This window comes from Tamandua tetradactyla, chromosome 16 (assembly GCF_023851605.1).
Source record: "Tamandua tetradactyla isolate mTamTet1 chromosome 16, mTamTet1.pri, whole genome shotgun sequence".
NCBI lineage: Eukaryota > Metazoa > Chordata > Mammalia > Pilosa > Myrmecophagidae > Tamandua > Tamandua tetradactyla.
The window spans coordinates 2,675,969-2,703,935 of NC_135342.1; the positions used below are offsets into that span (position 1 = coordinate 2,675,969).

A 27,967-nucleotide genomic window follows, 5' to 3' on the forward strand; every position below is an offset into this window, starting at 1 on the left:
TCAGCATTCCTCATCTCAGCACTTGCAGCTCAGCCCAGGCCTTTGGAGATGCACAAAGAAGTCGCCCCGGGGAAAGTTGTTGGAACCCAGGGGCCTGGAGAGAAGACCAGCAGAGACCATCCTGTGCCTTCCCCACATAAGAAAGAACCTCAGTGGAAAGTTAGCTGCCTTTCCTCTGAAGAATTAACAAAATAAATCCCCTTTTATTAAAAGCCAATCCATCTCTGGTGTGTTGCATTCCTGCAGCTAGCAAAATAGAACAGGCACAATCACTGAATTTGACACTGTACAACGCTTTCCACAAGCCCTTTAAAAAAAGTTAATGTTAGTTTTGCTGGGAGTTGGAGAAATAAAACCCTCTCCCTATTTACAAATGGCGAGTTTATGCCCTCCCGCTCTCTACATGGGACATGACTCCCAGAGGTGTAAGCCTCCTTGGCAACATGGGACAGAAATGCTAGAATGAGCTGGGACTCAGCATGAAGGGATTGAGAAAATTCTCGACTGAAAGGGGGAAGAGAGAAATGAAACAAAAAAGTGTCAGTGGCTGAGAGATTCAAATAGAGTTGAGAGGTTATCCTGGAGGTTATTCTTATGCATTATATAGATAACCCGTTTTTTGCTTAAGGTGTATTAGAGAGGCTAGAGGAAAGTGCCTGAAACTGTAGAGCTGTGTTCCAGTAGCCATGTTTCTTTAAGATGATTGTATAATGATATAGCTGTCACAAAGTGACTGTGTGATTGTGAAAACGTTATTCTGATGCTCCTTTTATCTATGATATGGACAGATGAGTAAAAAATATGGATTAAAAATAAATAAATAATGGGAACAAATGTTACAATAAATTGGGTAGAGGGAAATACTAATGGTCAATGCGAGGGAGGGGTAAGGGGTAAGGTATGTATGAGTTTTTTCTTTTTGCTTTTTATTTCTTTTTCTGGAGTGATGTAAATATTCTGAGAAATGATGACAGTGATGAATACACAACCATGTGATGATATGGTGAGCCGCTGATTGCGCACCAAGTATGGAATGTTCATACATTAAGAATGTTCATGTTGTATGTTGATTGGTTTTATTAATTTAAAAAAATGGCGAGTTTAGGCAGTCTCATGATTCATTCATTTATTCAGCAGCTATTCATCAGACTTCTACTACGTTCTAGGACCTGTTCTAGGCACAGGAGAATGAGGTGGCACATGAGGCAGATGAGAATGCTCCAGTCAGGCAGGTCATGTTCTAGTTGAGGAGACAGATAATTAGAAACAAAAAATCCAACCTATAAACAAAGAAATGCATACCTTCAGGCAGGTGGTAGGGGCAGGTTGGGGAGGGCCATCGTTAGACAGGGTGGTCAGGAAAGGCTACTGGGGCTTCTGTAATGATGAGTCAACCTTGTGACTGTCTGCCAAAGAACATTCTAAATCACAGAGGTGAAAAGGCCCTGAGGCAGGAAAGAGGCTAGCATGTTCAACACACCTAAAGTTAGCAAGAGAAAGAAGAGTGGTTGGAGATGTCAGCAGGGGTCAGCTGCAAAAGGAGCAAACAGGTCATGTGAGGAGTGAATTTGTACAGAGTGTGAAATGGAGCATCTGGAAGGCAAGTACAGCAGAAGAGATTCCACAGAGCACTGAAAACTTCCTAGATTATGGTCATTCTGTCATTTATTCACTCAAAGCCATTTTTCAGATACTGTCATTTTATCTGAATCAGAAGTCTTGCAAGAGAAGCAAATGATTACTGAGTAATTACATTCTTTTGTCCTAAGGAGCGGGGCGGGGGGGGGGGCATTTAGGGTTATCAGTATCCAAGGTTGGGGGTAGGGGTGTCAGGAAGAATCTATGGTGTGCTGGTTTGAAGGGATATATCCCCTAGAAAAACCATGTTTTAATCTAAATCCCATTTCATAAAGGCAGAATAATCCCTATTCAATGCTGTATGTTTGAAACTGTAATCAGATCATCTCCCTGGAGATGTGATTTAATCAAGAGTGGCTTTTAAGCTGGATTGGGTGACAACATGTCTCCACCCATTTGGGTGGGTTTTGAGAAGTTTCTGGAGTCCTATAAAAGAGGAAACGTTTTGGAGAATGAGAGAGATTCAGAGAGAGCAGAGAATGCTGCAGCACCACGAAGTGGAGAGTCCAGGAGCTAGCGACCTTTAGAGATGAAGAAGGAAAATGCCTCCCAGGGAGCTTCATGAAACCAGAAGCCAGGAGAGAAAGCTAGCAGATGATGCCATGTTCACCATTTGCCCTTCCAGCTGAGGAGAAGCCCTGACTGTGTTCGCCATGTGCCTTCTCACCTGAGAGAGAAACCCTGAACTTCATCAGCCTTCTTGAACCAAGGTATCTTTCCCTGGATGCCTTAGATTGGAATTTTCTATAGACTTGTTTAATTGGGAGATTTTCTCAGTCTTAGAACTGTGAACTAGCAACTTATTAAATTCCCCCTTTAAAAGCCATTCCGTTTCTGGAATATTGCTTTCTTGCAGCTGGCAAACTAGAACATACGGCTAGGCTGAAACCTGGAGAATAAAGAGCAGGTACCTGCTCAGTTGAGGGGTGTGTGTGCATGGGTGTGTGTGTGTGTGCGCGCGCGCGTGTGCGTGCATGCATGCATGCATGTGTGAGGGGTGTGTGTGCGCACGCGCGTGCGTGCATGCATGCATGAGGGGTGTGTGTGTGTGCGCGTGCATGCATGCATGTGTGAGGGGTGTGTGTGTGTGTGTGTGTGCATGTGCGTGCATGCATGCATGCATGTGTGGGTTGGGCTGAGAATGACCTGAACCAAGCAGCAGGAATCCAGAGCCCAGATCAATGAGAGCCTCATGAGCCTCTCCCGAATGGGTTTTGATTTTAATCTGAAAACAGCAGAGAGTTGGTGAAGGTTAGGGCTGTGTTTTAGAGCTTAAAATAAGATGCTGCTTTTCTTAAAATATAAGAAATACATGACATGTCATGAAATATGATTGCAGAAGGCCAATAAAAATATAAAACTGTGCTCCCTATCAAGAACTGTGAAGGGTCTAGATTTTACCCTACTTACAAGCTAAGAAGACAGCCTGCCACTGTCTGTGAATGCTGGCTGAAACACGAGACTCCTGGGTCAGAGACAAAGGACTTCGTTATTCATGGCAGAGCAAGCGGCATTAGCTTTATGTTGTGCTGGTTCTGTTCCTGTCCCCCCAAGTCCCACAGGGGTGTCAGAGAGGCCCAGATCGATGCTGTTCACTCAGTGGATTTGTGCAACAGCTGAGGAACCTTGACCTCAGGGAACCCGAATAGAAGTACAACACTCGAACTGGCATGAATTTTGTTCTGGAGGAAAATACTCTACCTTCAAAAGCTGTTTGCTATATAAACATACTTGAAAGAGAACAATGGGGCAATATGTGCTATATAAACATACTTGAAAAGAAAACAACAGGGCAAGAAATGTGAGACACTTGGAGAATCGTCTCCTAACACTCACCTTTGTCATCAGTGAAATAGAAATTAATATCACATGGGATACCTCGAAACCCATCATCCAGAATGGCTGAAATGAAGAAGACAGACAACATGAAGTGTTGGTAAGGATATGGAGCAACTGGAACTCTGATGCACTTTCCCAGCCACCCCAGTCCTTGCTCAATGAGCCCATGTCAAAAATGGCCCTAGTGGCAAGATGGAAGCTGTAAAGGGGCTTAACAACATAGATTCACAAGGGTGTGTATAGCATGCAGGCTGCCAACAGCAGAGGCCTATGCTTATTCACCAATTCAGCACCATGCCCCAGAGAGAACAGCCAGTGATGTTAAGTCAGTTACACTGGGTCTCTTTCAGAAGACAGCAGTGTGTCCTCACTGTAAGAGCGAAGTTTCCTAGGTGCAGATTTGACTTCAAACTTACATGTAATGCTTCTGCTAAAGCCATCTATGGGCTTCTAGAATGTATTATCTACCATTATTATAGCCTATCAATGTTACTTCTGAGCCACAAACACATGTCATATCAAAACATAGGATGATAGATTCATAGCATCAAGTTCATGGGATCTCTCAAACACCCCATCACCTATGAGCAGCATTAGAATAGCTGAATGGCCTCCTATTCACCTGATCACTCAGGTAAGACACCAGTTAACAAATAATCCTCTGAAAAGTTGGGATTCAGTTTCATAGTGGGGTTCCTATATAAGATTTCAGTAAGTAATCAAAATATCCTAGTAATTCTTCCAGATCCAGAATACAAGAGGTGCAAGTGGAAATGACTCTGCTCACCATTATGCTTAAAAACCCAGTCACAGAAGGTTTAATTCTCATTCTTGTCTTTAGGCTCTGTTGGTTTGGAAGTCTATTTCCCCAGGGAAGAATGCCTCCACCAGGGAAACAGGAGTGGTTCCACTGAATTGGGAGCTGAGACTGCCACCTGCCCATTTAGATTTCTTCATGCCACTGAACCAAGAGGTAGAGAAGGCTGGAGAGAGACTGGCCTCAGTGACCAAGCAGAAATTGAGATAGTGCCATATGAGAGAGGCAAGGAAGTATCCTATTTGGAGCCCACATGCTTTTCCAGGGGACTTATTTCAGTACTTCCAAGTAAAAATATAAATGTTAACAGAACACTGTGACAACCTATTAAAAGAGAGAATGACTAATTAAAAAATATTTTTGCATGAGGACGAACAAAACAATGTCAGTACTGCAGGGTGTTGAAAATAGATGGTAATTAATTTTTTAAAACTTTAATTGAACTCCATAGTATATGGAACCTTGAGGAGGGCATGAGATTTTGTAGGTTTGTCCAGAGTGATGCCCCAATAAATCCCAGCGTGATTTGAACAGTGAATAAAAAAGTATTCACAAAGTCCCCTTGGGGGAATGGTGAGAAAGGGGGAAAATTCAACTTCCCCAAGTGCAGAATTCTTGATATTCTCACAAGCAGTGCAGACAACCAAAGCTATAGGCTGAGCCCCCAGCACTAGTTATTCCATGTTCTCTTTGCCTTCCCCCAACACTCAGCCAAAGTGGGATATTCGCCTAGGTACATGACTCAAACCTGCATTTCTAAAGTGCTGTATTCTCAGTCATGTCCTTTTTTTTTGAGAGTTCAAGGAAACTACCTTATTTATTTACAACTCATCCACCAATACATTTATATATATATATTTAATTTATGAAATATATCCACATACAAACACAAACATTCTTATATGATCATTCCATTCTTGTTATATAATCAATAACTCACAATATCATCACATAGTTGTATATTCTTCATCATGATCATTTCTTAGAACATTTGTATCAATTAATGCTGTATGGTCTCACTAACATGAACTAATTTTAGAATCATCTTTTCAATTTCTACCAAAAAAAAAAGCTTGAGGGAACTTTTATTGCAATTTCCTTGACTCTTCTATCGCTGCTTAAAAATGACCACCACAGCTTAAAACAACACGAATATATTTTCTCATATTTCCAATGCGTCGGGTAGGAATTACCTCAGGGGCCTCTGCTTGGGGTCTTACCAGGCTGAAATCAAGCTGTCATCTGGGACTGTGATCTCACCTAAGGCTTGGGGTCTTCTTCAAAGCCTGTTCATTGTTGGCAGAACTTAGTTCCTTATAGATATAGGAGTGGTGACACTACTTTCTTGAGGGCTGCTCTCAGCTCCTTGAGGCCCCCTGCTGTTTCCTGCCCCATGACCCTGTTTCCAGAATGGCAGTTTTCACCTTCAAGGCCAAAAGGAGAGCATATCTCTTAAACCCCGAATCTCTTTCTTCAAAAAGGGCCCGGTACCTTTTAGGTGCTCTCCTGATTAGTTCTGGCACACACATGAAAATCTCCCTTTTGACTAACACAATGTTAACTGATTAGGGATTTAATTACATCTGTGAAGTTCCTTCTGCCATAAAGTTTAACATAGTCACAGGAGTGATTTCTCATCATATTTACAAGCTCCATTCACACTGAAGAAGAGGGGATTATAAAGGGCACAGTACATGGGAGAGTAGAATATTGGGGCCATCTTAGAAATCTGACAACCACAAATCTCAGTTTAGCAAGAATTGATGTTAGCAGTATTGTCTTTCAACCCACAAACTGAGTGTATCTTTCCATTTATTTAGGTCATCTTTAACTTTCTTAGCAATATTCTGTAGCTTTCAGTGTACAGGGTGCTAAAACAACTCAATTGCCCATTGGTTAGCAAATGGATAAACAAACTGTGGTATGTCCATACAACAGACCAGTATTCAACAAGTAAAAGGAATGAACTATTGATACATGCAACAATATGGATGAATCTCACTAAATTAAGTGAAAGCCAGATGGAAAGAGTACATACTGTATGAGTCTATTTATACAAAACTCTAGAAAATGCAAACTAATATATTGGGACAGAAAGCAGATCAGTGGTTGCTGGGGAGGTGGAAAGTTAAGTGGGGCAAAAGAGAGGGACTATAATGGGGCAGATGGTTATGTTCATCTTAACTGTGGTGATTTTACAGGAGTACAAATGTAAAAAATTACCAAATTATACATTTTAAATATATGCTGTTTATTGTAGGTAAATTACATCTCAGTAAAGCTGTTAAAGACACACAGAGTTGTGTCCACTGAAAGGTTTCAATGTAACCCTTGAAGGGTACTGCTGAATGAAACTCTAATGTCTTGCTAACCCCTTTTCAGGTGGTATATTAAGCAAGTATACTCTAAATCAAGATGAAGTTTATTTTTTATCCATAGGTTAACTGATATAGGACAATCCCCATAAATATAAAGGTGTGATTTGAGGGTTGTGGTATAGCAAGAATAAACAAAATGGGTATGTTTGCAACCTGTTCATGAAAATTACTTGTGTTTTCTGGCCTACTTGGGGCTGGGCCCCTATCTGCCACTTCTACCCACTTGAAGGTATGCCAGTCCTAAGGCTTAGCTAGCACAGGCTTAGCTAGCACTGTGTCAGACTATGGGGTCACATGCTACCCAACAGTCTGGCCTTCAGTCTCCAACACAGCCTACTACCAAGCTAGGAGAAAAAACATTTGTTCCCAAGTCCCCAGGCCATCAGTGTGACTGCCCCAGCAAGCCTGTGGTTCTAAAAAGCCTTCCAGTAAATTACAGACAACTCAATTAACTGTTCCAGACATATGAACCAACTGGTAAACCTGCTGGTTTTATATTTTGCAACAGCTTGAGAGCTTCTTTTGACCTGAACACAGTCAAATTGGAAGCTTTTCAGAATATCTAATCAAACTGTATTTCCACAAAATGTCCCCAGATATATCTTCATTTAAGCTAATAAAAAAACTCCTGCAATTTCTCCTAAAATAGAATTATTCTCTGCTCTACTTTGATTTTGCATTTCATTTTCTAGTCATGTTAAAGTTAGTCTGTGTGAGCAGCAGTGGAGTAGAGTATAAAATTAATTGTTAGGTTTCTCTTCAGGGGGGACATATGTAGATAAGGCAACAGATGTAGTAAGTGGTATTTCAGAGCTTTGGAGGTTCAGGATACTCTAAACCTTTGAATTCTCTGAAATACCCCTTTTCTAGTAGCTAGAACTTCATTTTCTCCCCTATTAAATTTTCTGTTATATAAGGAGTATGAACACATAATCCATTTTGCCCAAGACAGTCCCTGAATGCCTGTTGCCCAAAGGTTCGGTTTGGTTATGTACCCCTTTCACTTTAAAAAATGTCCCTCTTTAGACAATAAATTATATAGCCATTCTAGAATAAAGTGTGAAATTTAACAAGCAGCTTATCTTAACAAGCCATATGAGCAGTTTCTGGTTTTCAGCAATATTAACCCTGTAATTTCAAACAGTAAAACTTCTTTCAGTATCATACAAATTCCCTCAGCTGAATTTTGTTTGCCATGAAGCTAGATGTCCAGGATCTCAGCTTTAAATTATTCCAAACAGTTAAGATATCAGCACTATATACACCCTTTGGCGGTAGCATCCTCATCCTCTTTAAATTGCCATTATCCAGGACCTCAGATTACTATCCATCCCAGGTGGCTGCAGCTAAGAATTCAACTGGGGGAGTTTTGCCCACTGAACACCATGAGTTGTCACTTTCCAAGTTAGAAAATAAACATGAATCAACTGCTGTTTGTCCCATCTCACCCAATAACCAATCCTTAACATCTCACATTTTTCAAAGATTCTGTTGAATCTATAAAATTTTGCATCGGTTAAAACATTGCTTTGATTGCAAGCAACTGACCTATATAGGCCAATAAGTCCTGGAAGAATAATGGGTAGTTTGAAGAATTAGAACCTTAGAAGACGCAAAAACGAGATGGCTCCAAAGACTACAACCACAAAAGCACGTAGATCACCCCTTTGAGGGAGCTGGAACTGGATGACACAGATCCAACTGCATTTCAAACTCCAGAAAGAATTTAACTGGCCAGGTCCATCAGAAGCATACAGCAGGGTACAGCCAGTTACCCAAAGGAAAAGAAAATAACCAAAAGGAGGCAAAAGAGGGTAGACAGAGAAAAGGAGATACCTACTGTAATATATTCTAAGGTTTATTTTTAACATTACAATTATGAGTTTATACTACAATAAAGGTCTGTGATTTTTTTCATTTAGTATAGCACAAATCTTTCTATAGATATATAATATTAATAAATGTATATTAATAGCTGCACAGAATTCCATTGAATGGCTATACCTTAATTATTTACCCATTTCCCTACAGCCAGATTTGTTATTTCTAATAATTTGCCATTGAAAAAAAATTGTGCCATTATATATTTATCTAACTTGGCAGGTTCTAAAGACTACTGATTCAGTGGGTACATTCATACAGGAATTTATATAACATAGAGGAATTGTCTTGTTTTCCGCATATTCAACAATACTAGATGATTTTATCTTTTAACGTTTTGAAACTAACCTTTTGGGGAAAAAAGATATATCATTTTAATTTGCATTCCCTTGACTGCTAATGATACTGAGTCATTTTCATATCTTCACTAGCTATTTTTATTTCATTTTCTATGAACTGGCTATTAGCCTTGTCAATTTTTCTACTGATTTACAGATGTTATTATTACTGATGTGTAATAGTACTCTGATTATCAAGAATTAGGATTTTTTGTTCTTTGTTGTTTTCTTTCAGTTTCTCAATTATCTATTGATTTTGATTATGGTGCTTTCCACTAGATAAGTTTTATATGGCCCAACATCAGCTACTGGATTTTGTATAATGCTTAAGAAGGTCTACCTCAAAACAAGGTTATGCAAATATTATTTTAAAATCTTCTTGTACTTTAATATCTTACATTTAGATTTTTAATATTTGAGGATTTCCTTCATGTACAAAAACTATAGATCTATGGTTTTTCCAGAGGGCTAAATGCCCAACACTATCTGATCAATCCAATCTTTCCCCATTGTAATGAAAAATCCTTTTAGTATACATAAAGGGAGTCCAAAACCTCCACCTGCTCTGGGTAAGACTTCCTCCCCTCTATGCCTCCATCAGAAGACAAGAGGGAATGCCAAAGTTTGGTTTTCTAGAAGCTGTGTACTCTGGATAACAGTAACCCTCACACAGCCCTCTATACTGCCTTACACAGCAGTAAAGATGGAGCTCAAGAGCTCTGGATGCTCCAGGTTAGAGTACCCCACATGGTAACTGCTAAAGGACAGGGATTTCTTCTGGATATGATGACAATGTCCTAAAATTGGTTATGGTGACGGCTGCACAACTCTGAATATACTAAAAATCAGTGAACGGTTCACTATAAATGGTGAACTGTATACTGTGGGAATTATATCTCAATAAAACTGTTAAAAAATAAAAACCTCTTCCATTAACCTCCAAATCACTATTGATAGGAGTGAACAGAACTCTCATGATCTTTGTTAAACTATCAACTCTTCTCCTCCTCCTGCTTTGGGACTACGCTATTATTATGCCCTTTGTGACTTGACAATTACCTCTAGTTCTCTCATTCTCTGCCTCTAATGCCAAATGGAGATAATTTCTCTCCATAATACTTAGCACATATCACATAGGATGTATTTCAATTTTTTTGTCTTTCTTTCCCTACTAGATCTGTAAAGACAGATATTTTTGTCTGTTTTGTACACTGCTGTATCCCCAGCACCCAACACCTCTTTGTGTTAATATTAATTGGCCTTGGAACCTAGAATAGGAAATGAGATCTTGTTACTCTGTACAGGTTAATGTAATACCCTGACACATACCTGAGTACTTTGGGAAGAAAATAAAACAGTATTTGCAAAGTTCCCTTGAGGGACTGGAGTAAAATATATGGAATTATTAACCTTCCCAACCCAGGGAATTCCTAATATTCTCTCAAGCATTATGGATTCCCAATTTAATAAGCCAACCCCTTGATCTTGAGGCTTGCATATGAAACTTATTTCTACAATGGTGAGGCTAAGCCTACTTATAATTATGCCTGACAGTCACCCCTAGAGAACTTTTTTGTTGTTGCTCAGGTGTGGCCTCTCTCATTAGACCAACTTTGCAAGGAAACTCACTACCTTCCCCCCTACATGGAACATGACTCCCAGGGATGTAACTCTCCCTGGCAACTTTGGACATGACTCCTAAGGATGAGCCTGGCCCTGGCATCATGGGATTGAGAGTGCCTTCTTGACCAAAAGGGGGAAAAGAAATGAACCAAGAAGTTTCAGTGGCTAAATGATTTCAAATAGAGTTGAGGGGTCATTCTGGAGGTTACTCTTATGCAAGCTTCAGCCACATAATGCAAATTGCCATAGTATGCCAAGTCCTGACCAACTGTATTCCTAAAAACCCTAAAGAATACCCTGGGCTCTATCTAAGACTATATAAATGTTTTTATTCAGTGAGTGTATTTTTTCAGAAACTTAAGGTTTCCAGATAGTTCCTATGCCAGATAAGCCCTGAAACTCAGAAGTTTCAGTCTTTTCAAGAATGTCAACCAGTTTCATTCCTCTACCCCAAAAGGTTGACACCCCTTTCCAGGATGAAGAAGCTAAAACAGTTATTACCCAGATTCCTAAAGGTTGAAAGAATGATCAAATGAGAGGAAGGTGTACCTAAGAAATCAGGATTTAGTAAATTATCATGACTACTGACTCACTATATAGATAATTCTTTAGTTTCTAGTGTATCAGAACAGCCAGAAGGAAATATCTGAAATTGCTGAACTGTAATCCAGTAGCTTTGATCTTTGATAATGACTGTATAACTATATAGCTTTTATCATGTGACCATGATTGTAACAATGTGACACTTCCATTATCCACTGTATGGGTAGATGAGTAATAAAGACATATGAAAAATAGTAATAGACTGGAAATATGGGGGGGAATACCCCATGTGAACCACGGACAATAGTTATACTACTACTTTAATAATCTTTCATCAATTCTAACACACGCAAGTACTATTAAAAATAGCATTACAAAAAAGTGTTGTTAATTTTCACAAATTTTTCTTACCAATGCAAGTGTTGGTGGGGGGATGGTGTATGGAATCCTGTATTTTATGCATGATTGCTCTGTAAACCCATAACTTCTCTAATAAAAAATTTTAAAAATATTAATTGAATGAATCCATACTACATCCATGCTATAATCATAATTTTATAACTGAATACCAGAATCAACTTGTCAACATAAAAATGTACTGGGATTTTTGTTGAAATATCAGCAAATTTATAGATTTAACTTGATAAGAAATTATGTATTTACCACACTGAGACTTTCCATACCGAGACATATCTAGCTATCCATTTATTCCTTTTGGTAATATTTTAAAAATAAGCTTATTAAAAGTTTAACATTTATATTCATAAGCTTACATATATATACATGTATATATTCAGTTGTGGTCTCAGAATTGTGTTAGTTTCATGGAACAAGATGGGAAGGTTACTGTATTTTCCTATGCTCTACAATAATTCAGATCCACAGGAATTGTCTGCGGTGCTTTTTTAAAGGTGAAAATGTTCAACCACTTTTTATAGCTTATTACCTGGACATTAATCTATTCACATTAACTAGTATGTTAATTTATTTATGAATTTTTAAATCCTGTGCCCTGGCTAGTCCTACATTCTCCCAAATGCTTTATTCTATTTGGCCAAGTCTCACTTCTCAGTATTAGGCAAGGCCTGACGTTCCTCACCAACAGTGTTACACGTCATCTTCAGACAGAAGGAATGAGAAGCTACCATGTAACTTTTCAATTCTGAGTATGTTTATCTTCTCTACAGGGAGAACCAGGTAGTTCTTTGCTTGCTCTAAAATCTGCAGGTTTCTCAGTCTTAACCTACTGGTTTGTTTTAATGGCAGCTGAATATCACTGTTCATAAGGAAGACTTTTGTTCCCCCTTTATTTTAATGGTTAGCATGCATTCTGCACTAACTATACGCCCAGGGTTATACCAAGCCCTTAAAATGGTTTATCTAACATATTCTTTAAGACGAGGGTTTTAAATGGGAATTTAATATGAATATATATATATATATATAATTTTTAAAAGATCAAGCTGCCTACAGTGTTAAAAATACTCTTGAAAGTAGCCAGAGAAAAAACGGTTGTGATAACTGCAGAAACCCAAACGATGGGACATGTACTGGGAAAAAGTGGTTAACTCCAGAGTATTCAGGAGGCCCACCTATAGGGCCTGGTGGTGTGGGAATGAGGATGAGGGAGTAATTAAGGATGATTCTCCAGTATGAATGCGCTGATGATGCACAAGATGCACACTCTGCCGGAAGGCTTTTCCACATTCTTTACATTCATAGGGCCTTTCTCCTGTATGGATTCTTTTATGTAGCGTAAGATGAGCAATCTGGCTGAAGGCTTTGCTACATTCTTTACACTCATAAGGCTTCTCTCCTGTATGAATTCTCTGATGTAGAGTAAGGGATTTGCGATGGCTAAAAGCTTTCCCACAAACATTACATTCGTAGGGTTTCTCACCAGTATGACATCTTTGGTGACAAGTAAGGGATGCCCTCTCTCTGAATGCCTTCCCACATTCAAGACACTCATATGGTCTTTTGCCAGTGTGCATTCTCTGATGTTGAACAAAATATGAGCCATCACTAAAGGCCTTTCCACACTCAATACATTCATAAGGCTTCTCGCCAGTGTGAACTCTCTGGTGTAGAACAAGGTGTGCGGTCTGACTGAAGGCCTTACCACATTCCTTACATTCATAAGGTTTCTCTCCAGTGTGTATTTTCTGATGCTGCGCAAGGTGTGCATTCTGGCTGAAAGTTTTTCTGCATTCCTTACATTCATAAGGTTTCTCTCCAGTATGAACTCTCTGATGATGAGCAAGGTGTGTGCTTTGCCGGAAAGCTTTCCCACATTCCTTACATTCATAGGGTTTCTCTCCAGTATGAACTCTTTGATGTAGCGTAAGTGAGCCACGATGGCTAAAGGCTTTCTCACAAATACTACATTCGTAAGGTTTTTCTCCTGTATGAATTCTCTGATGTACCGTCAGAGAAGAGCCATGGCTAAAGGCTTTCCCACACATACTACATTTGTAAGGTCTCTCTCCTGTATGAATTCTCTTATGCTGAATAAGTCCTATGTGATCAGTGAAAGCCTTCCCACAATCAATACAATCAAAGGGTTTCTCTCCAGTATGGTAGTATCTCCGATGACGTATAAGAGAAGCATTCTGCCTGAAAGCTTTCCCACAGTCAATACATTCATAGGGTCTTTTCCCAGTATGAATTCTCCGATGATGAGCTAGAGATGAGCAATCACTAAAAGCCTTTCCGCATTCAATACATTCATAGGGTTTCTCTCCAGTATGAACTCTCTGATGTTGAGCAAGGTGTGCAAGCTGGCTGAAGGCTTTATTACACTGTCTACATTTGTAAGGTTTTTCTCCAGTATGAACTCTCTGATGTTGCAAAAGATGAGCATTTTGGCTGAAGGCTTTCCCACATTCAGTGCATTCAAAGGGTTTTTCTCCTGTGTGTATTCTCTGATGTTGAGCTAGATGAGCACTCTGGCTAAATGCTTTCCCACACTCAATACAGTCATAGGGCTTCTCTCCAGTATGGATTCTTTGATGAAGTATAAGGGTTGAGATTTTGCTGAAAGTTTTCTCACAGTCATTACATCTCAAAAGTTTCCTTTCTCCATGGACTTGCTTCTGTTTTTTAATAAATGAATGTTTTTTTAAGCTTTTCTTATCTTTGTCAAAGTTATGTATTCTCTCTTCCATGGGAACAAACTCTTTCATATAAGACAAGGTATTTGGATGAAAAACTGTCCCAGATTTGTTAGAATGGTGTCTTTTCTCAATAAGGGTATCTATATGAATGACTGTCTCTTGACTGAAATGTGTCTTCTGACTTACAATCTCCTTCTCATACAGGTTTTCACACCTCCAGTTTTCTTCTAAGGGGGGACAGTCAAGGCCAAAGCTTGTAAGTCTTTCCACTAGCAATTCCTGGGTTAATTTTTCCTCATAAATATACTGCTTTGGTGGTAATTCTTTGGTCATCCAAATATACTCCAAGTCTGAAAGATATTAAGAAAGCAAATCTCTCTTTTATCAAATGCTAGAAGAATGGAAATGTCCAAAATGGAACCATGTGAATTAAACAGCTACTGAAATCCATAGTAGGTACATGTTTTTGAATGCTCTTAGAAAAAGCTGGGCAATGAAACCACCCTTGCATTCCTGAAGAAAACCCTCCTTCGCAAGGTATATTACTTCAATGTGGCCTTTTACTTAAGATTTTGCATGAATATTTATAATTGAGATTGCTCTGTAGTTTCCTTTTTTGGTGCTGTATTGGTAGATTTTGGTATCAAAAGTTATGCTGTTTTCATAAACAAGAATTCTGCATGCTCTCCTTTTTTCCTCTGCTTTGGGATATTTTAAGTAGCATTGATGAAATTTTTATGTAATGATTTAATAGAATTGATTTGTGAAACTATTTGGGACTGTGGCTTCTTTTACTGGGGGAGGCAGTTTCTTAGAAAACTTTCTATATTTCATCTGCAGTAACTGGTGTATTAAATTTTCTCTTTTCTGGTAACAGTTTTGGTAATTTAAGTTTTCCAGGACTCTTGCTTTTTTAATTTATATATATTTGTTATTAACATCCATATCTTATAAGAAATATTAACTTGTACTTTTTAAAGCAAGTAAATACAAATACATAAAAGAATGGAAAAACATAAAAGTAAAGAAAACACAGAGGAAGAAGAGATCCTTTTCATAACAGCAACAATACAAAAACAGAAATAAAACTTAGCAAGAAATGTGCAGGGCTCATTTGAAGAAAACTATAAATCTCAATTGAGGGATATGAAAGAAGATGTGAATAGAGAAAAAATACTGTTTTTGGAGGCAGGAATTCAACACTGTAAAAACAATAATGTCAACTCTAAATCAGTTTAGAAATATAATGCAACTTTAAATCAAAACCACAATAGTAAAGAGTTTTGTGGTTTTAAAAAAAATAGCTGGAAGGCGAGCCACTGTGGCTCAGCAGGCAGAGTTCTCACCTGCCATGCCAGAGACCCAGTTTCAATTCCCAGGACCTGTCCATGCAAAAAACAAAAAAGCTGGAGAAATTCTGAAAAATAAAGAGGAGGGGATAGACCTACAAGATATTAAGACATACTGTACAGGAGTAGTAATTAAAATAATCGAAGAGATTAGTGTCCCAGACATTGACCTAAGAATTCACAGAACTTTAGATTATGGAAGTGAAGGCATTTAAAGTCAGTATGGACTGCACTGGAAAGGGGCCCTTTCAAATGCCATTGATGGAGTATAAGTAGGTAAAGTGGCAATGAAAGCAGTAACTTTGAGCATGGTTTTAAATTCTGGCTCTGCCATTTCCTAGCTGTAACCTTAGTCAAATTATCTAACTTCCATTTGTTTCAGTCTCCTCACCTTTAAAATGATACTAATAATATAACCTTTCTCCTCATGTTGTTACAAAGGTTAAAGGAAAAATACTTACAAAGTGCTTTGCAGAACCTAGCATAAAGTAAGGATCCATTAAACACTAGCTACTGCTATTTTTATTATAACCTTGGGTGATTTTCCAAGGTTATAAAAATATTACAATTGCATATACCCTACAATCCAGCAATTTCACTTCTAAAGATTTAACCTAGAGCTTTATTCTCATTTGTATAAAATGACATCTGAATAAGGTTTCTCAAATACTGTTTACTCTAAGAAAAGATTGAAAGAAACATAAATGTTCAACAGACTGGTTAAACAAATTATGCTATTACCATTATGCAGTGGAATGCTATTCATTGTTCAAAAATAAAAGCAGCTTCAAAATTCCTAAAAATAAATAGGAGAGAGGGGAGAATCTAAGTTTTAATGTAATTGAAAAAGCAATGAAAAGATCTCCAATTATAGTGTAAATTAAAAAGGTAAGAATAGAGTATATGTTATATACTGTCATATATATAAAAGGAAAAAGGAATATATATTTATATTTGTATATTTATACTTCTGTATTTATATGGAATGTCTCTGGAAGAATAAATACAAAGGAAATTGATGCCCTCTAGAGATGGAAAATAGGAAGATAGGAGAGAGAATCTCAATTCTTATCAAAAATCAATTCGTACTTTTAAAATTTGTACCATGTGCATGCATAACCTATTCAAAATAAAAACTGAACAATATTCAACAAATAAACAACAACAAAAATCCCTCTAAAGAATCTGAATGAGTCTTCTGGGGAAAGCTGAGGTTAGGGTTTGGGATACTGATACCCCAGAGTAAAGGAACCAGTTCTGGCACATGCAGAGGCCCCCATGGCTGGAGGGTAAACTTTCTGCCTGCTTCCTCTAAAGCAGTCTGACCAGGCTGCATTACAGGCTCCCCACACAGCTCTCTGTTAAAGTCATCAAGCAACGAACCTCATGGAAAAACATCTTTAACCCTAGCGTTCTGAGATCAAGGCACAAAGCCCAGCTATACGCTGCCCATTTCCACTTGGAAGTCGCCAAGACCAAATCTATATCAATCCAAATCTGCCTTTTGCTCACAGTATTCTCCCTTTTTGACTTGTTTCTCTTGGAGACTCCAGTCGCTGTCCTATGGATTAGGTTTAAAACTACCACTGAAAATCATATTTTTCTGCCTCTCAACTCCTTCTTTAAAGTTCTCTAAATCGCAGTTTCTACCTTAACTAAATTACTTATAGACTTCTAAGGAAGAGAAACTCCTTGATAGCTTACATACATTTATTAACCTCTCTAACCAGTGCTGCCAGTGCCTAGCAAGGCAGAGTGTCAATAAATGCTTATTAAAGGAATTATTGAATATATCTGTTAATCAATTACTTAGTCAAAGGCAATTATTAAAAAATACATCAATATCAAGAAATGATTTCTTAAGAAACAGAATCTGAGTAGCTCAGAATTGTAAAGAGGTAGAGAAGCTAAAGAAACGAAATCCACAGAAAAAGAAACAGTTATTCTTAGAGAGAAGGAAGAAAATGTGAGAAGAAATACAGAGAGGATGATATTTGGGAAACCTGTGCTGGAGAAGCCTCCTTTTCCTCCTCAGGTCCTAGGGTCTTTGAGAGGTGCTTTCCAACAAATACCAGAGAGAAAAAATACCTTGAAAATAACTTCGCCATCTCTAATCATCCTATACTCACCTGAAAACAGGCCTCTTGACATCTCTCTTTTCACTATCCAGGGCTCTTTCCCTTGCTCCAATAAGGAGATCACATCTGGTTTAGAAATGCAAAGACCTAATACAAGAAAAAATGTGAAAATTGGCCATGCTGTGAATATTCCAAAACTATGAGATAGTTACCATGGTCTTGAAAGAATACAGACATTGCACAAAAATGTGGATAAAGGCATGAAGGACTTCTGTATTACGGGGAGGTGGAAGGAAAACGCTGCCCTTACCCAGGGAGACCAGGCTCCTGTAGTTCTCCAGCATCACCTTCCTGTACAAACCCCTCTGAGCGATGCTCAGCCGTTCCCACTCCTCCTGGGAGAAATCTATGGCCACATCCATGAAAGTCACCAAAACCTGAAATGACACAAATACAATTATATTCAGTCAGCGCTCACACCCTCACTCTTGTCTAGGGAAAAGGGTTATGCCGTTCACATTTTGGGATAAAACGTCCTTCATAAAGAATTCCAGTGGAAGTCTAAATGATTCAGGTCAGATAATTATTGAACAACTTATCTGCCTAGTTACATTGTGTATTTTAGAAAGAAGAGGAGAAAAATATGAAAGACATGCTCTGCTCTTGGCACATTTACAATTTTATCTGGTGGTGAGAAGACATTTTCACGTGAAAAAAAATGTTGACTGAACTCAAAACGATATAATTTAGTGGTAAATTATGTTGTCTACATTAGGAGCTGGGTCACTTCTCTAAGTAGGGAAATTAAAGAGCTCTGGAACTGCGAGGGAAAGTTTCAAGAAAGGATGTTAACCAAATGAAACATTATTTAAATTGCCACAATAATTTCTAAGAAATTTTAGTGTTCTTGAGATGTTAACAGCCTAGGTGAAAAACATCTTGAGTGTTAATAGCCTAAAAAATGAAAAACAAGTGCACACACACACACACACACACACACAAACTAACAATATTTTTTTCCTTCTGAAATAAAAATTTATCTGTAGTGGGCTTGAAGAACACATTAGGAAATCTGGTTTCTGACAATCTGCTGAGAAGTATCAGACAGATATCTGATGAGAGCACATGTCAAGCAAGCTGTGTTTTGTGACCTGGACTATATTTCCTAACCAACCATTAAGGTGATGCCAATAACTCATTCCATGATAGCTGGCAGATTTTAGGTTTCTCATTTTGTGATTTCATTTATATCAAGATCTAGGTAAAAGAGTTTAAAATGAGTATCAGCCTTGAATGAAACCAGAATAAATGTTCAAATAATTCAGACTCTGGCAGTGAGTAGTTGGTTGATCTTGGCCAAGTTAATTAACTCCTGTGTTTCAGTTTCTTCATCTGAAAAAATGGGAATATTCTTAATAATAACTTCATAGATTAAATAAGAGACTTTAAGTGCTTGAGGCATATAATTGCTCAATAATTGTTAGCTATGGTGATGATGAAGAAAGAGGTATGTGAAAGGGGAAGAAAAGGAAGAGGAGGTGGAAAACAGGTGAAACATTTGGTTTTTAAATAACTCAAAAGTTTTATACTTTATTTTAGTTAACTGTAGTACACCATGTAGTTAAGAACGTAGATTCTGAAGCCAGACTACCTATGTTTAAATCCCGTTGTTTGCAACCATTAAAGATATTTGAAAGAACTCAAGAGAAGAACATCTATTATATTTACATAGATATTTATTATTTATGTTGTTCTTCATTCACGATGTTCCAAGTCGCCTTCTGTTACAATTTCTATCTCAAGAACTTCCATCAGCAATTCTTTTAGAGCAGGTCTGCTGGCAATGAACTAAGTTTTCCTTCATATGAGAAAACTTTATTTTACCTTCATTCTTGGTATGTATTTTTGCCAGACATAGCCCATCCAGTAAGTTTATTTTGGTTACTGTATTTTCATTTCTTGTTTACATTTTATATTTCTTTGCTGAGACTTTCTATCTCTCCAATTGTTTCAAGAACGTCACCCTTATTTGTTGGAGCATATTTATAATAGTTGCTTTAAAGTCTCTGCCAGATAATTTCAACAACTGTGTCTTCAATGTTAGTATTTGTTGGTGGTCTTTTCCCACGTTATTTGAAATTTTTCTGTTTTTTTTTCCATAAATTGAGTGATCCTGGACTGTATCCTGGACATTTTTATTACTATATCATGAGATTCTGTGTCTTGCTTTAATTCTATGTAGAATAAGTTCTAATCAGCCTTCTATGGGTTGTACCTTCAACGTCAATTCCATTTTCAAAGGCAATGTGGCAATATTTGCCTCTGTCCCACTTGTGCACCATGCAGGGGCCAGTCTAGGATCTGGGCATTACCCCTTGGTTCAGTTCTCACCTGTTCTGCTCTTCAGGGTCAGTTATACGCATGCACAGTTTGGAATAAGCCCAAGAGTTCATAACAACTTCACAGGGCTTTCCAAAGCTCCTCCTCTTCATAATCTCCCCTGTACTTTACAGTTCCCTGCAGCTCCCCTTTCTGGTACTCCAGCAAGAAAGCTGGGGCCTTATTTATGTCATTCTGGGGACACCTCCTATGACTGCACCCACCTCTTGGGAAAAGTAGGGGAAACACAGAAACCGAAAAAAGCAACAGGGGTTTACACTATCCTCTTAGAACCCAGCATCTCTGATCAAACAGAAAATTTCTCCTCCCTGAGAATTTTAGTTTCCTGCAGACCCCAATGGTTGCTGCTCAGGCGTGAGAATACAGAGAAAAGAAGGAAAAACAGACATTCTTCCCAGTGTTTCACATCCCTTTCCCACTCCTTGCATTAAAGCTAGGTTTCTCCTGGAGCACTTTCTGTCCACATCAATGGCCATTTCCAGATTTGGGGTTTGCTGAATCCATGTCAGGAGATAAGAGAGGAGAAAAAATGTCAATGTGCCACAGGTTTGGTACTTCATATTCTGGGCTTCTTTCCCAAACTACCTGCTATGACTTACTTCTCAGAGTCTTAAAACAGCTGCTCCAAAAATCCTGTCTTAGCTTTATAGCAGCTTTCAATGGGAAAGACAGGGTGGAGTATGCTTAGTCCATCTTACCAGTGCCAGGACCCTCCCAAATTCAATGTAAGTTACTGTTATTTTAAATCATTCCATTGAAAATAAAATGCCTCCTGATGTTCAGTGCTTCTTGCATATCACACAATAGTTCTTCAACTTTATAACCTTGAAGACATTTAGCAAGTATGTAAAGAAAAAGCACAAATATTTTTCAAATGACTTGCTCAATGAGAAGAAACTCATGTGTGTAATTCTGTTAAATTCAGAATCTGAAAGTGATACAGAGCCATCATATAATAACTTTATTATCTTTGTGAGAAAGAAAATAGACTTGATTTTCAAGTTCCATGCTAAAGATATTAGAACTATGCCCATTAGATGAGCAATTTAGGGAAAAAAAATCCACCGTCCATAATAGTTTTGTAAACTGAACTGAGAATCTTACTGCTAATACCAAAGATCTCATTTGTTGAAGGAAAATTCAGACGAGTGCTGTTCTAGTTTGCTAGCTGCCAGAATGCAATATACCAGAAACAGAACAGCTTTTAAAAAAGGAAATTTAGTAAGCTGCAACTTTACAATTCTAAGGCCGTGAAAATGTCCTAATTAAAGCAAGTCTATAAAAATGGCCAAATTAAGGCACCAACAAGAGGTTACCTTTACTCAAGAAAGGCCGATGAACTTCAGGGTTTCTCTCTCAACTGGAAAGGCACATGGCAAACATGGCAACGTCTGAAAGTTTTCTCTCCAGGTTTGCTTCATGAAGTTCCTCTGGGGATCTTTTCTTTCCTCATCTCCAAAGGTCTCTGGCAGCGTGGACTCTCCTGGTTCTCCTCATTCTGAAGCTTTCTCCAAAATGCTTCCTCTTTTAAAGGATTCCAGTAAAGTAATCAAGACCCACCTGGAATGGGTGGAGTCACACCTCCCTCTATTCAAAAGTTAATACCCACAATTGGTTGAGTCACATCTCCATGGAGATAATCAAATCAAGTTTCCAACATACAGTACTGAATAGGGTTTAAAAGTACGGCTGACTCCATAGTGATGAATCAGGATTAAAACAGGGCTTTTTAGGGTACATAATCCTTTCAAACGCACAAGTGTTCATTTTACCTAGTTGCTGAGTTACCTATCTGTCATTTATATATGCCACAGCAGTTTAAAATGCTTGTACTTTTGAAAACTCTGGTCTAAATAATCAATTATTCTAAAATGCAAATATTTCAATCCATCTATTTAAAACTGCATTCAAAGAAAAGTTTTCTTTGCCCAAACTTCTTCCACTTACAAAGTTAACTGCTTTATCTATAGGAAGCCATCCCACATAAGTTTCTGAGCTTGATTGTGAACTATTAGTTTACACTGAAGAAAGTTAATGATTATATACTGATTATGTATATATTTGTATATGTATAGGGAAGAAGTGGAGTCTATACTTTCAATTTCTAAAGGACTCCTGATGAGACTTGCTGACATTTCAAATATTTGTTTACATTTCAAGTATATTTTTACAAAATGAATGATGAAGAAGATGGTCATTTTTTAAAAAAGTAATTGTAACTATGGTAAGAATTCTGGAACTTCCCCATAGAAGAAAACAGATCTTCAATATTTTCCTACATATACATATCTTTTCTCTCTTTTTTTTTTTTTTTTAGTAAAAAATAAACATCCTCCTCTCTACCTCTGTAAACACATACTGCTTCCTCAAGGCTAACAGGATTATCTCTCCTCATCTTAAAAGGATTCACCTTATTAGGTCAGGCCCACACAGGATAATCTCTCTTTTGCATAACTCTAAGTTAATTGATTAATAGGCTAATCATGGGAGTAACTGCTCATTATATTCACAGATTTCACCTACAATAAACAGGAAAGGATTATAAAGGATATAGATCATGGAGGGTAATTTTAGAATTCTGCCAACCACAAAATGAATATTTAAGACTCTTCTTTAAACATATACAAACATATCTGTATGTACATAACCACTAACTCTATTCAATGCATTTACATTTGACTAATAGTAACAACAATAACTTACATAGCTAACACTTACTCAGTGCTATATATCAGGCACTAATCTAAATACTTAAAATTTATTAACTCATGAATGTTCACAACAGTCCTACCAATTAGATGCTGTTATTACCCCCATTTTACAGATGAGGACATTGAAATTAATAACCAAAATTAAAGTGATATACCTAGTATACAGCGGAACTAAAATTTCTATCCAAGGAGTAGAGAGTCTGTCTGTTCCAGAGTACATTTACTAATGTTTATGCCATATGTGACATTCTTAAAATATTCTCCTCTGACGAATGCAAATAATGCTTTTGTTTAAAATGTTTAAATGCTCTAAGGTAAATGCTCCGTTAGTTTGGTATGTTTTGTGGCCTTATAATCTGAGAAAAAAAGGTGTTTTGTTTCAATATAATTTGCTCTTTATCTCCGATATAAAAGTAATTTAATTATTCAAAGTTATTTTTATTTGCTTAGTTTTCTAAGTTTATGAATCAAATTTGCAAATTAAAACTATTTTAATTAGAACATGAATTATAGCTCTTGGGCTTCTATTATTGGGCCACAAAAATATTAAAATTAAAAATGTTCTGAAGTAGTATAAGTTTAAGAAATTCCAATTTCCAAGTAATGAAAACCTTCAAGGAATTTTTTCAAAGAAAACAATCAGAGATTAGGGCAAAAATTCAGCTACAAGGATCATCTTTGCCACACTTTATATTAAATAGCAAAACACTGGCAACAATCTGCCTATAATAAAGAGGTTGTTTAAATAGATCTTGGTCCTTCATCCCAAAAACCTAAAATTCCATGATGCTCATAGCTCCACGGTCAAGTGGAGAGGGGAAACCTTTGCATGCTCTGGCCAGAATGCCACCTGTCCCACTTGTGCCTGCACAATTCCTCCCCTTACTTTAACATGCAACTCAGGAATCATTTCCTCTGTGAATTTTTCCTAACTCTTTCTCTTCTGAGCTTGGCAAGGAAAAAGCTAAAATAAGGTACGCTTCCTATTACAAGACTCTGTGCCCTGCCACAGAGCTTCACCAGTCCAGAGGCAGGAGCACAATTTCTAATTTGTCCCAGAGCACCATATAGGGCAGTAACAGCCCTACCCCACTACTCCGCAGACAGTCTACTCTCTGTCTACAGCCCTTATCACTGTGTATAAATGTCTGCTGTCTTTTATTTCCTCCAACAGATGATGAGCTCCCTGAGAGATGAGACTGAGAATTGGGGATCAGGCACATAATGGGTCACAAATTCCCTCCAAAGACTGTATTTCTGCTCTGCCAGATGCCTATGAAAACACTGAGCACAACAGGGCTCAGACTTGATCATTTCTTGAAAGAAGAAGATGAAGCTCATAGGAGGCACTGGGTTCTTTGAGTCTATGCCTGTGGCCAAATCACTCATCAGACTGGGACGAAACAGGATGGGAGGAAACAGCAACCACACTCCTGGGTGGAACTCTAAAGCAGCCAATTTTCAGAGGGAAATTACCAAACCCTAAAAAGTAATACTCACCTGAGACATGGTTTTAAAAAGTTCAATTGCTGTTACCTCCACTTCTTCCTGGCTTCTCATTTAAAGAAGGGCTTTTCCCTGAGGGCAGAGCTGGGGGAGAAAAAACTGAATAAATTCAATAACCACATCCTAGAAATCTTCTCTTCCCTTTATCTCCCTCTGTTCTGTCTGACACTCTTTGTCCCCCACGGCCCAGAGAGGTTGCTGGAGAACTATAATTTACAGCTGAGGTTCCCCCTCTGCTCTAGGATTTCAGCAGAAACACAACCTCTATCTCTCTCTCAAAATCATCCACTCATTAATAACAGAAATGTACCAGATGTAGTGTATATATTAATACTCTTACTAACCTCCACCATCATCAATGAAAACAATACCATACAACACATGAAAGCTGGGATAACCAAAGTTTTTTGAACAAGTCACACAGCTTCTAAATAACAGCGTCCAGTCTTTAATCAAGGTCGGCCCAAGTTACTTGCTAAACAGAACATGGCTTAAACAGAAAATATGCCCCTAAAGATTCTATGGGATAACTGTCATGGAGAAAGCCATCTTCCAGTAAGACATTATTTTTGTTACAATAAAATGGCAATGTGGCTTACAGGCAACTGGGCACAAAAAGTTATGACTGCTTAATGGGTATACACAGAGTTTCCTTATGGGGAAAATATTCTGAAACTAGATAGTGGTGATGGTTGAACAAATTGGTGAATGTACTACACGTCACTGGTTAAAATGGCTTAAGATGGTAAACTTCATGATTACTTTACCAAAACAACTACAACAAAAAGAAACACTAACTGATGCTGAAGGAGAGATCTGCGACAGACTGCTCATTATCTGAAAGGTATTCATTCTTCCCTTTTCTGGAAAAAAAAAGTCACAAGACCCAGGTTTTCATTTTGCTTTATGGCAAGTTCTGGAGAAGTCCTGAACCAAGTTCCTTCAATAAGAGAAGAGGATAAAAGTACCTGATCGAATACTGTATTCAGGGATCCCTTAAATTCCCTTATCCTAGCTTCTTTCCTCTAAACTCCACTGCCTACTCAAAGTAGCATTACAACAATGAAAACATGAACACTTTCTGGGCACTTGGTATATGGCAAGGACTATACCAAGTGCTTTACATGGCAGAGCTCATTTAAGTCTTTTAACAGTCCTATGAATTACATATTATCATCTCCATTCACATAAGAGGAAATTGGGGGTCAGAGAGTTAAAAAAACAAAACAAAATAAAACACGCACACAAAAAATAACAAAAACACTGGAGATTTCGGAATTTGAACACTAGAAGTTATTTAACCTCCTCAAAGTCGGTTTCCTCAACTGTTAAGAGGGGTTAAGAATACCTACTTCGGGCGGCTGAGTAGATACAGAGGGGGACCACGGAGTCAGCCTGCTCTGGATCTGCTTCTTCTAGTTACTACCAACTACTTATCCTCTCTGTGCTTCAGCGCCCTCATCTGTAAAAAGGGAGATAAACGTAGTTTCTATTTCAGAAAGTTGTAAGTTCGGGTGTTTATACTTCAAAAGATTTTAGACCTATGCCTGGCACATGCTCACCCCTCAGTAAGTATCAGCTCCTACCACGTGCAGCAAAATAAGCAAAGGCCAATAGGGCTGAGCAGTGCTTCTTCCCCCCTCCCTCTAGTTAGTCACACAGACACACACAGGAAGGGGGATATTTTCTTTCATTGAGCAGGAGGTGAGCAGGCCATAGGAAGGCTGGAATCCCTCAGCATTTGTGGATGGAGCCATGAATCTCACCTTCCTTCTTAGTTCCAGGCCACAGGGATACATGTGAAGAGCTCTGACCGGTAAAAGTAAACCAAACTTGAAAAGCAGCAGGTAAAGGGGTAATTCTTTCACTCAGAGGTACCTAGTGGGACTTGTTCTCTCTTCCGGGTCCTTGGAGATAACCTCAAAACCTAGAAGCAGCGGACGGTGGTTAGGTGGCTCTGGGTCAGGATCTCTGCCGGGCCTTACACCACACTCTGGCCGGGTGAGCCCCACATGCTCGCACTTGGGGTCTATCAGCCTTGGAGGCCAGGGGCTTTAAGCTCGGTAGGGAGCCACTGTCAGTTCTCACTCTCCGTAACCAAGTCACCTGTCACCCTTACCTCTGTGCTCAGGCCCCGTGGTGTCCACTCCTCACTGCCCCGTGGACGCGTGGACATCTCCTGAGCTTTGTTCCCTCCACGCAGGGCAGGCAAGCAACTGCTTTAGCGCAGCGACCCCGCCTGGGTTCCTTCCTAGGACTGGGCCCACACCAGGCTCTTGTTAGGGGGCGGCGGGGTCTCCTCCGGGAGTGTCTAGCTTCTCAGCCACTTACGACCCTTCAGTCATTCCCGCAGACGCCGTCTCCCGCACGCGCCACAGCCACACATGCCTGCCAGCCCCGGCCAGGCACACTTCACACAGTCACTCGCACCGAGCACTGTCAACCACACAGCCATCGTGTCGCACATTCAGCCCGCGACACCCCGGCCCCACGCGCGCGAGCCCAAACGCCGACCCCTGCGCGCCTCCCTGGGCTGGGCCCGGACCCAGAACTGCTGCCTACCCGCCAAGGACTTCTCCTCAGAACGGGACCGGAGGGGCTGCCGGAAGAGGCGTGTCCCTCGCCGCAAAGCCCCCTGGGAAACGTAGTTCCGGGAGGCAAGGCTACCTGGTAAGGTTCATCTCCGAGTCTGCAGGGTGCTGCCCTCTCAGTTGTATCAGTGCTGCCTTAATTTCCCAGTCCGGGATCGGGCCGTCCAGGAGCCTCTCAGCACCACGCGTGCGCCCCGGATATACAGGACACCCTAATGAAACGGGCCACGCCGCGGGAGGCGCAGCTGTCAACGCAGAGAGCTCAGACCTGGTTCCTGATCCCCAGCGCCGACACCGGTCCCTACAGGCGAGGAGTGCGCAGGCGCATTGGGCGCGTTGACGCTCGGCGGGTGGCCGGCGGGGGGTGGGGCTCGGGAGGGCGGGCCAGGGACGGGGCCTGGGCCGCGGCGCGTGGAGCGGGGTTGGTCCCACCCGTTCGCAGCGTGGCCCGTGGGGTTCCCCTTCGTGGGTTCTTCTGTGAGCCTTGGACCCGGACGGTGTTGGCAGAGTGGCGGGGGGCGGCCTCCCGAGGGCACCTTCCGCTGGCCTCCCGCTCGTGGCGGGTCACCCGCCGCTTTCATTTTCTCTTCCTGCCGGGCAAGGCTGACTTTTCCCTACAAGCCCGCTGAATCCGCGCCCCACCGCGCCGCCTGGTCTTGGCTCCTGCCCACCAGCCGTCACACGCCGCCGTTTTACCGCTTCCCCCCGGAACGAGGGCTCCGCGCACGCGCGCGCCTTTCGGCCGGCCGGGCGGGCGCCCCCGCGGGTGGAAGTGTCGGCCCGTGGCAGGTGCTCTGTGAAAGGCAGCCCTCAGGCCACACGCGCGGCCCCAGCGCCGAGCGCCATCACTTACTGATGTACACGCCTCGTGCCGACAGCCACTGTCGAGACACAGCAACCACCGAAAGCCAGTCACACTTGGAATCAGGCTTCTCCAGATCCTAATTCTCAGACTTGATGGTCTCCGTAATGAGGCTTAAAGACATATCTGTGAATCAAGATGGACAGAGACCGAAAGAAAACAATCCAAGCCGCAAAGGTTCCTAAGGCTCAGTGCTGGCCCTGCTCTTGTCCCTGTGTGTCCAATCAAAATACAAATAAACGTGACTAACCTAACTAGAGTTGGTTTCCCTGGCAGCTCACCGGCACAACGTGGAAG

The 27,967-nt window shown here is 39.9% G+C and overlaps 1 protein-coding gene across 14 annotated transcripts; it reads right to left on the bottom strand.

The window, feature by feature from the left end:
* Positions 1-1,111: 1,111 nt before the first annotated feature.
* ZNF470 (zinc finger protein 470) lies at positions 1,112-27,155 on the bottom strand. 14 transcript variants are annotated; one of them, XM_077130605.1, is made up of 8 exons: positions 26,780-26,882; positions 25,570-25,679; positions 24,212-24,301; positions 17,911-18,037; positions 17,652-17,747; positions 12,958-14,523; positions 3,475-3,540; positions 1,112-1,240 (listed from the first exon to the last, which is right to left on the bottom strand). In XM_077130605.1, the coding sequence occupies exons 3-8, from the start codon at positions 24,269-24,271 to the stop codon at positions 1,131-1,133; spliced, it is 2,025 nt and encodes a 674-aa protein (XP_076986720.1). In that variant the 5' UTR covers positions 24,272-24,301; positions 25,570-25,679; positions 26,780-26,882; the 3' UTR covers positions 1,112-1,130. The 14 variants fall into 14 exon arrangements, with proteins under 14 accessions (XP_076986720.1, XP_076986724.1, XP_076986721.1 ...); XM_077130609.1 differs by having other exon boundaries at positions 1,112-1,280; XM_077130606.1 differs by lacking the exons at positions 24,212-24,301; positions 25,570-25,679 and adding an exon at positions 26,337-26,474 and having other exon boundaries at positions 26,780-26,892.
* Between the last annotated feature and the right edge of the window lie 812 nt (positions 27,156-27,967).

Excerpts from the sequence above, each read along its gene's own strand:
- ZNF470 (XM_077130604.1), bottom strand. The coding sequence starts at position 24,271 with ATGAGAAGCCAGGAAGAAGTGGAGGTAACAGCAATTGAACTTTTTAAA. Across the intron at positions 18,038-24,211 it reads TTTTTAAAACCATGTCTCAG|GTTTTGGTGACTTTCATGGA; the intron begins GTGAGTATTACT and ends GTGTCATTTCAG. Across the intron at positions 14,524-17,651 it reads GTCAAGAGGCCTGTTTTCAG|ACTTGGAGTATATTTGGATG; the intron begins GTGAGTATAGGA and ends AATATCTTTCAG.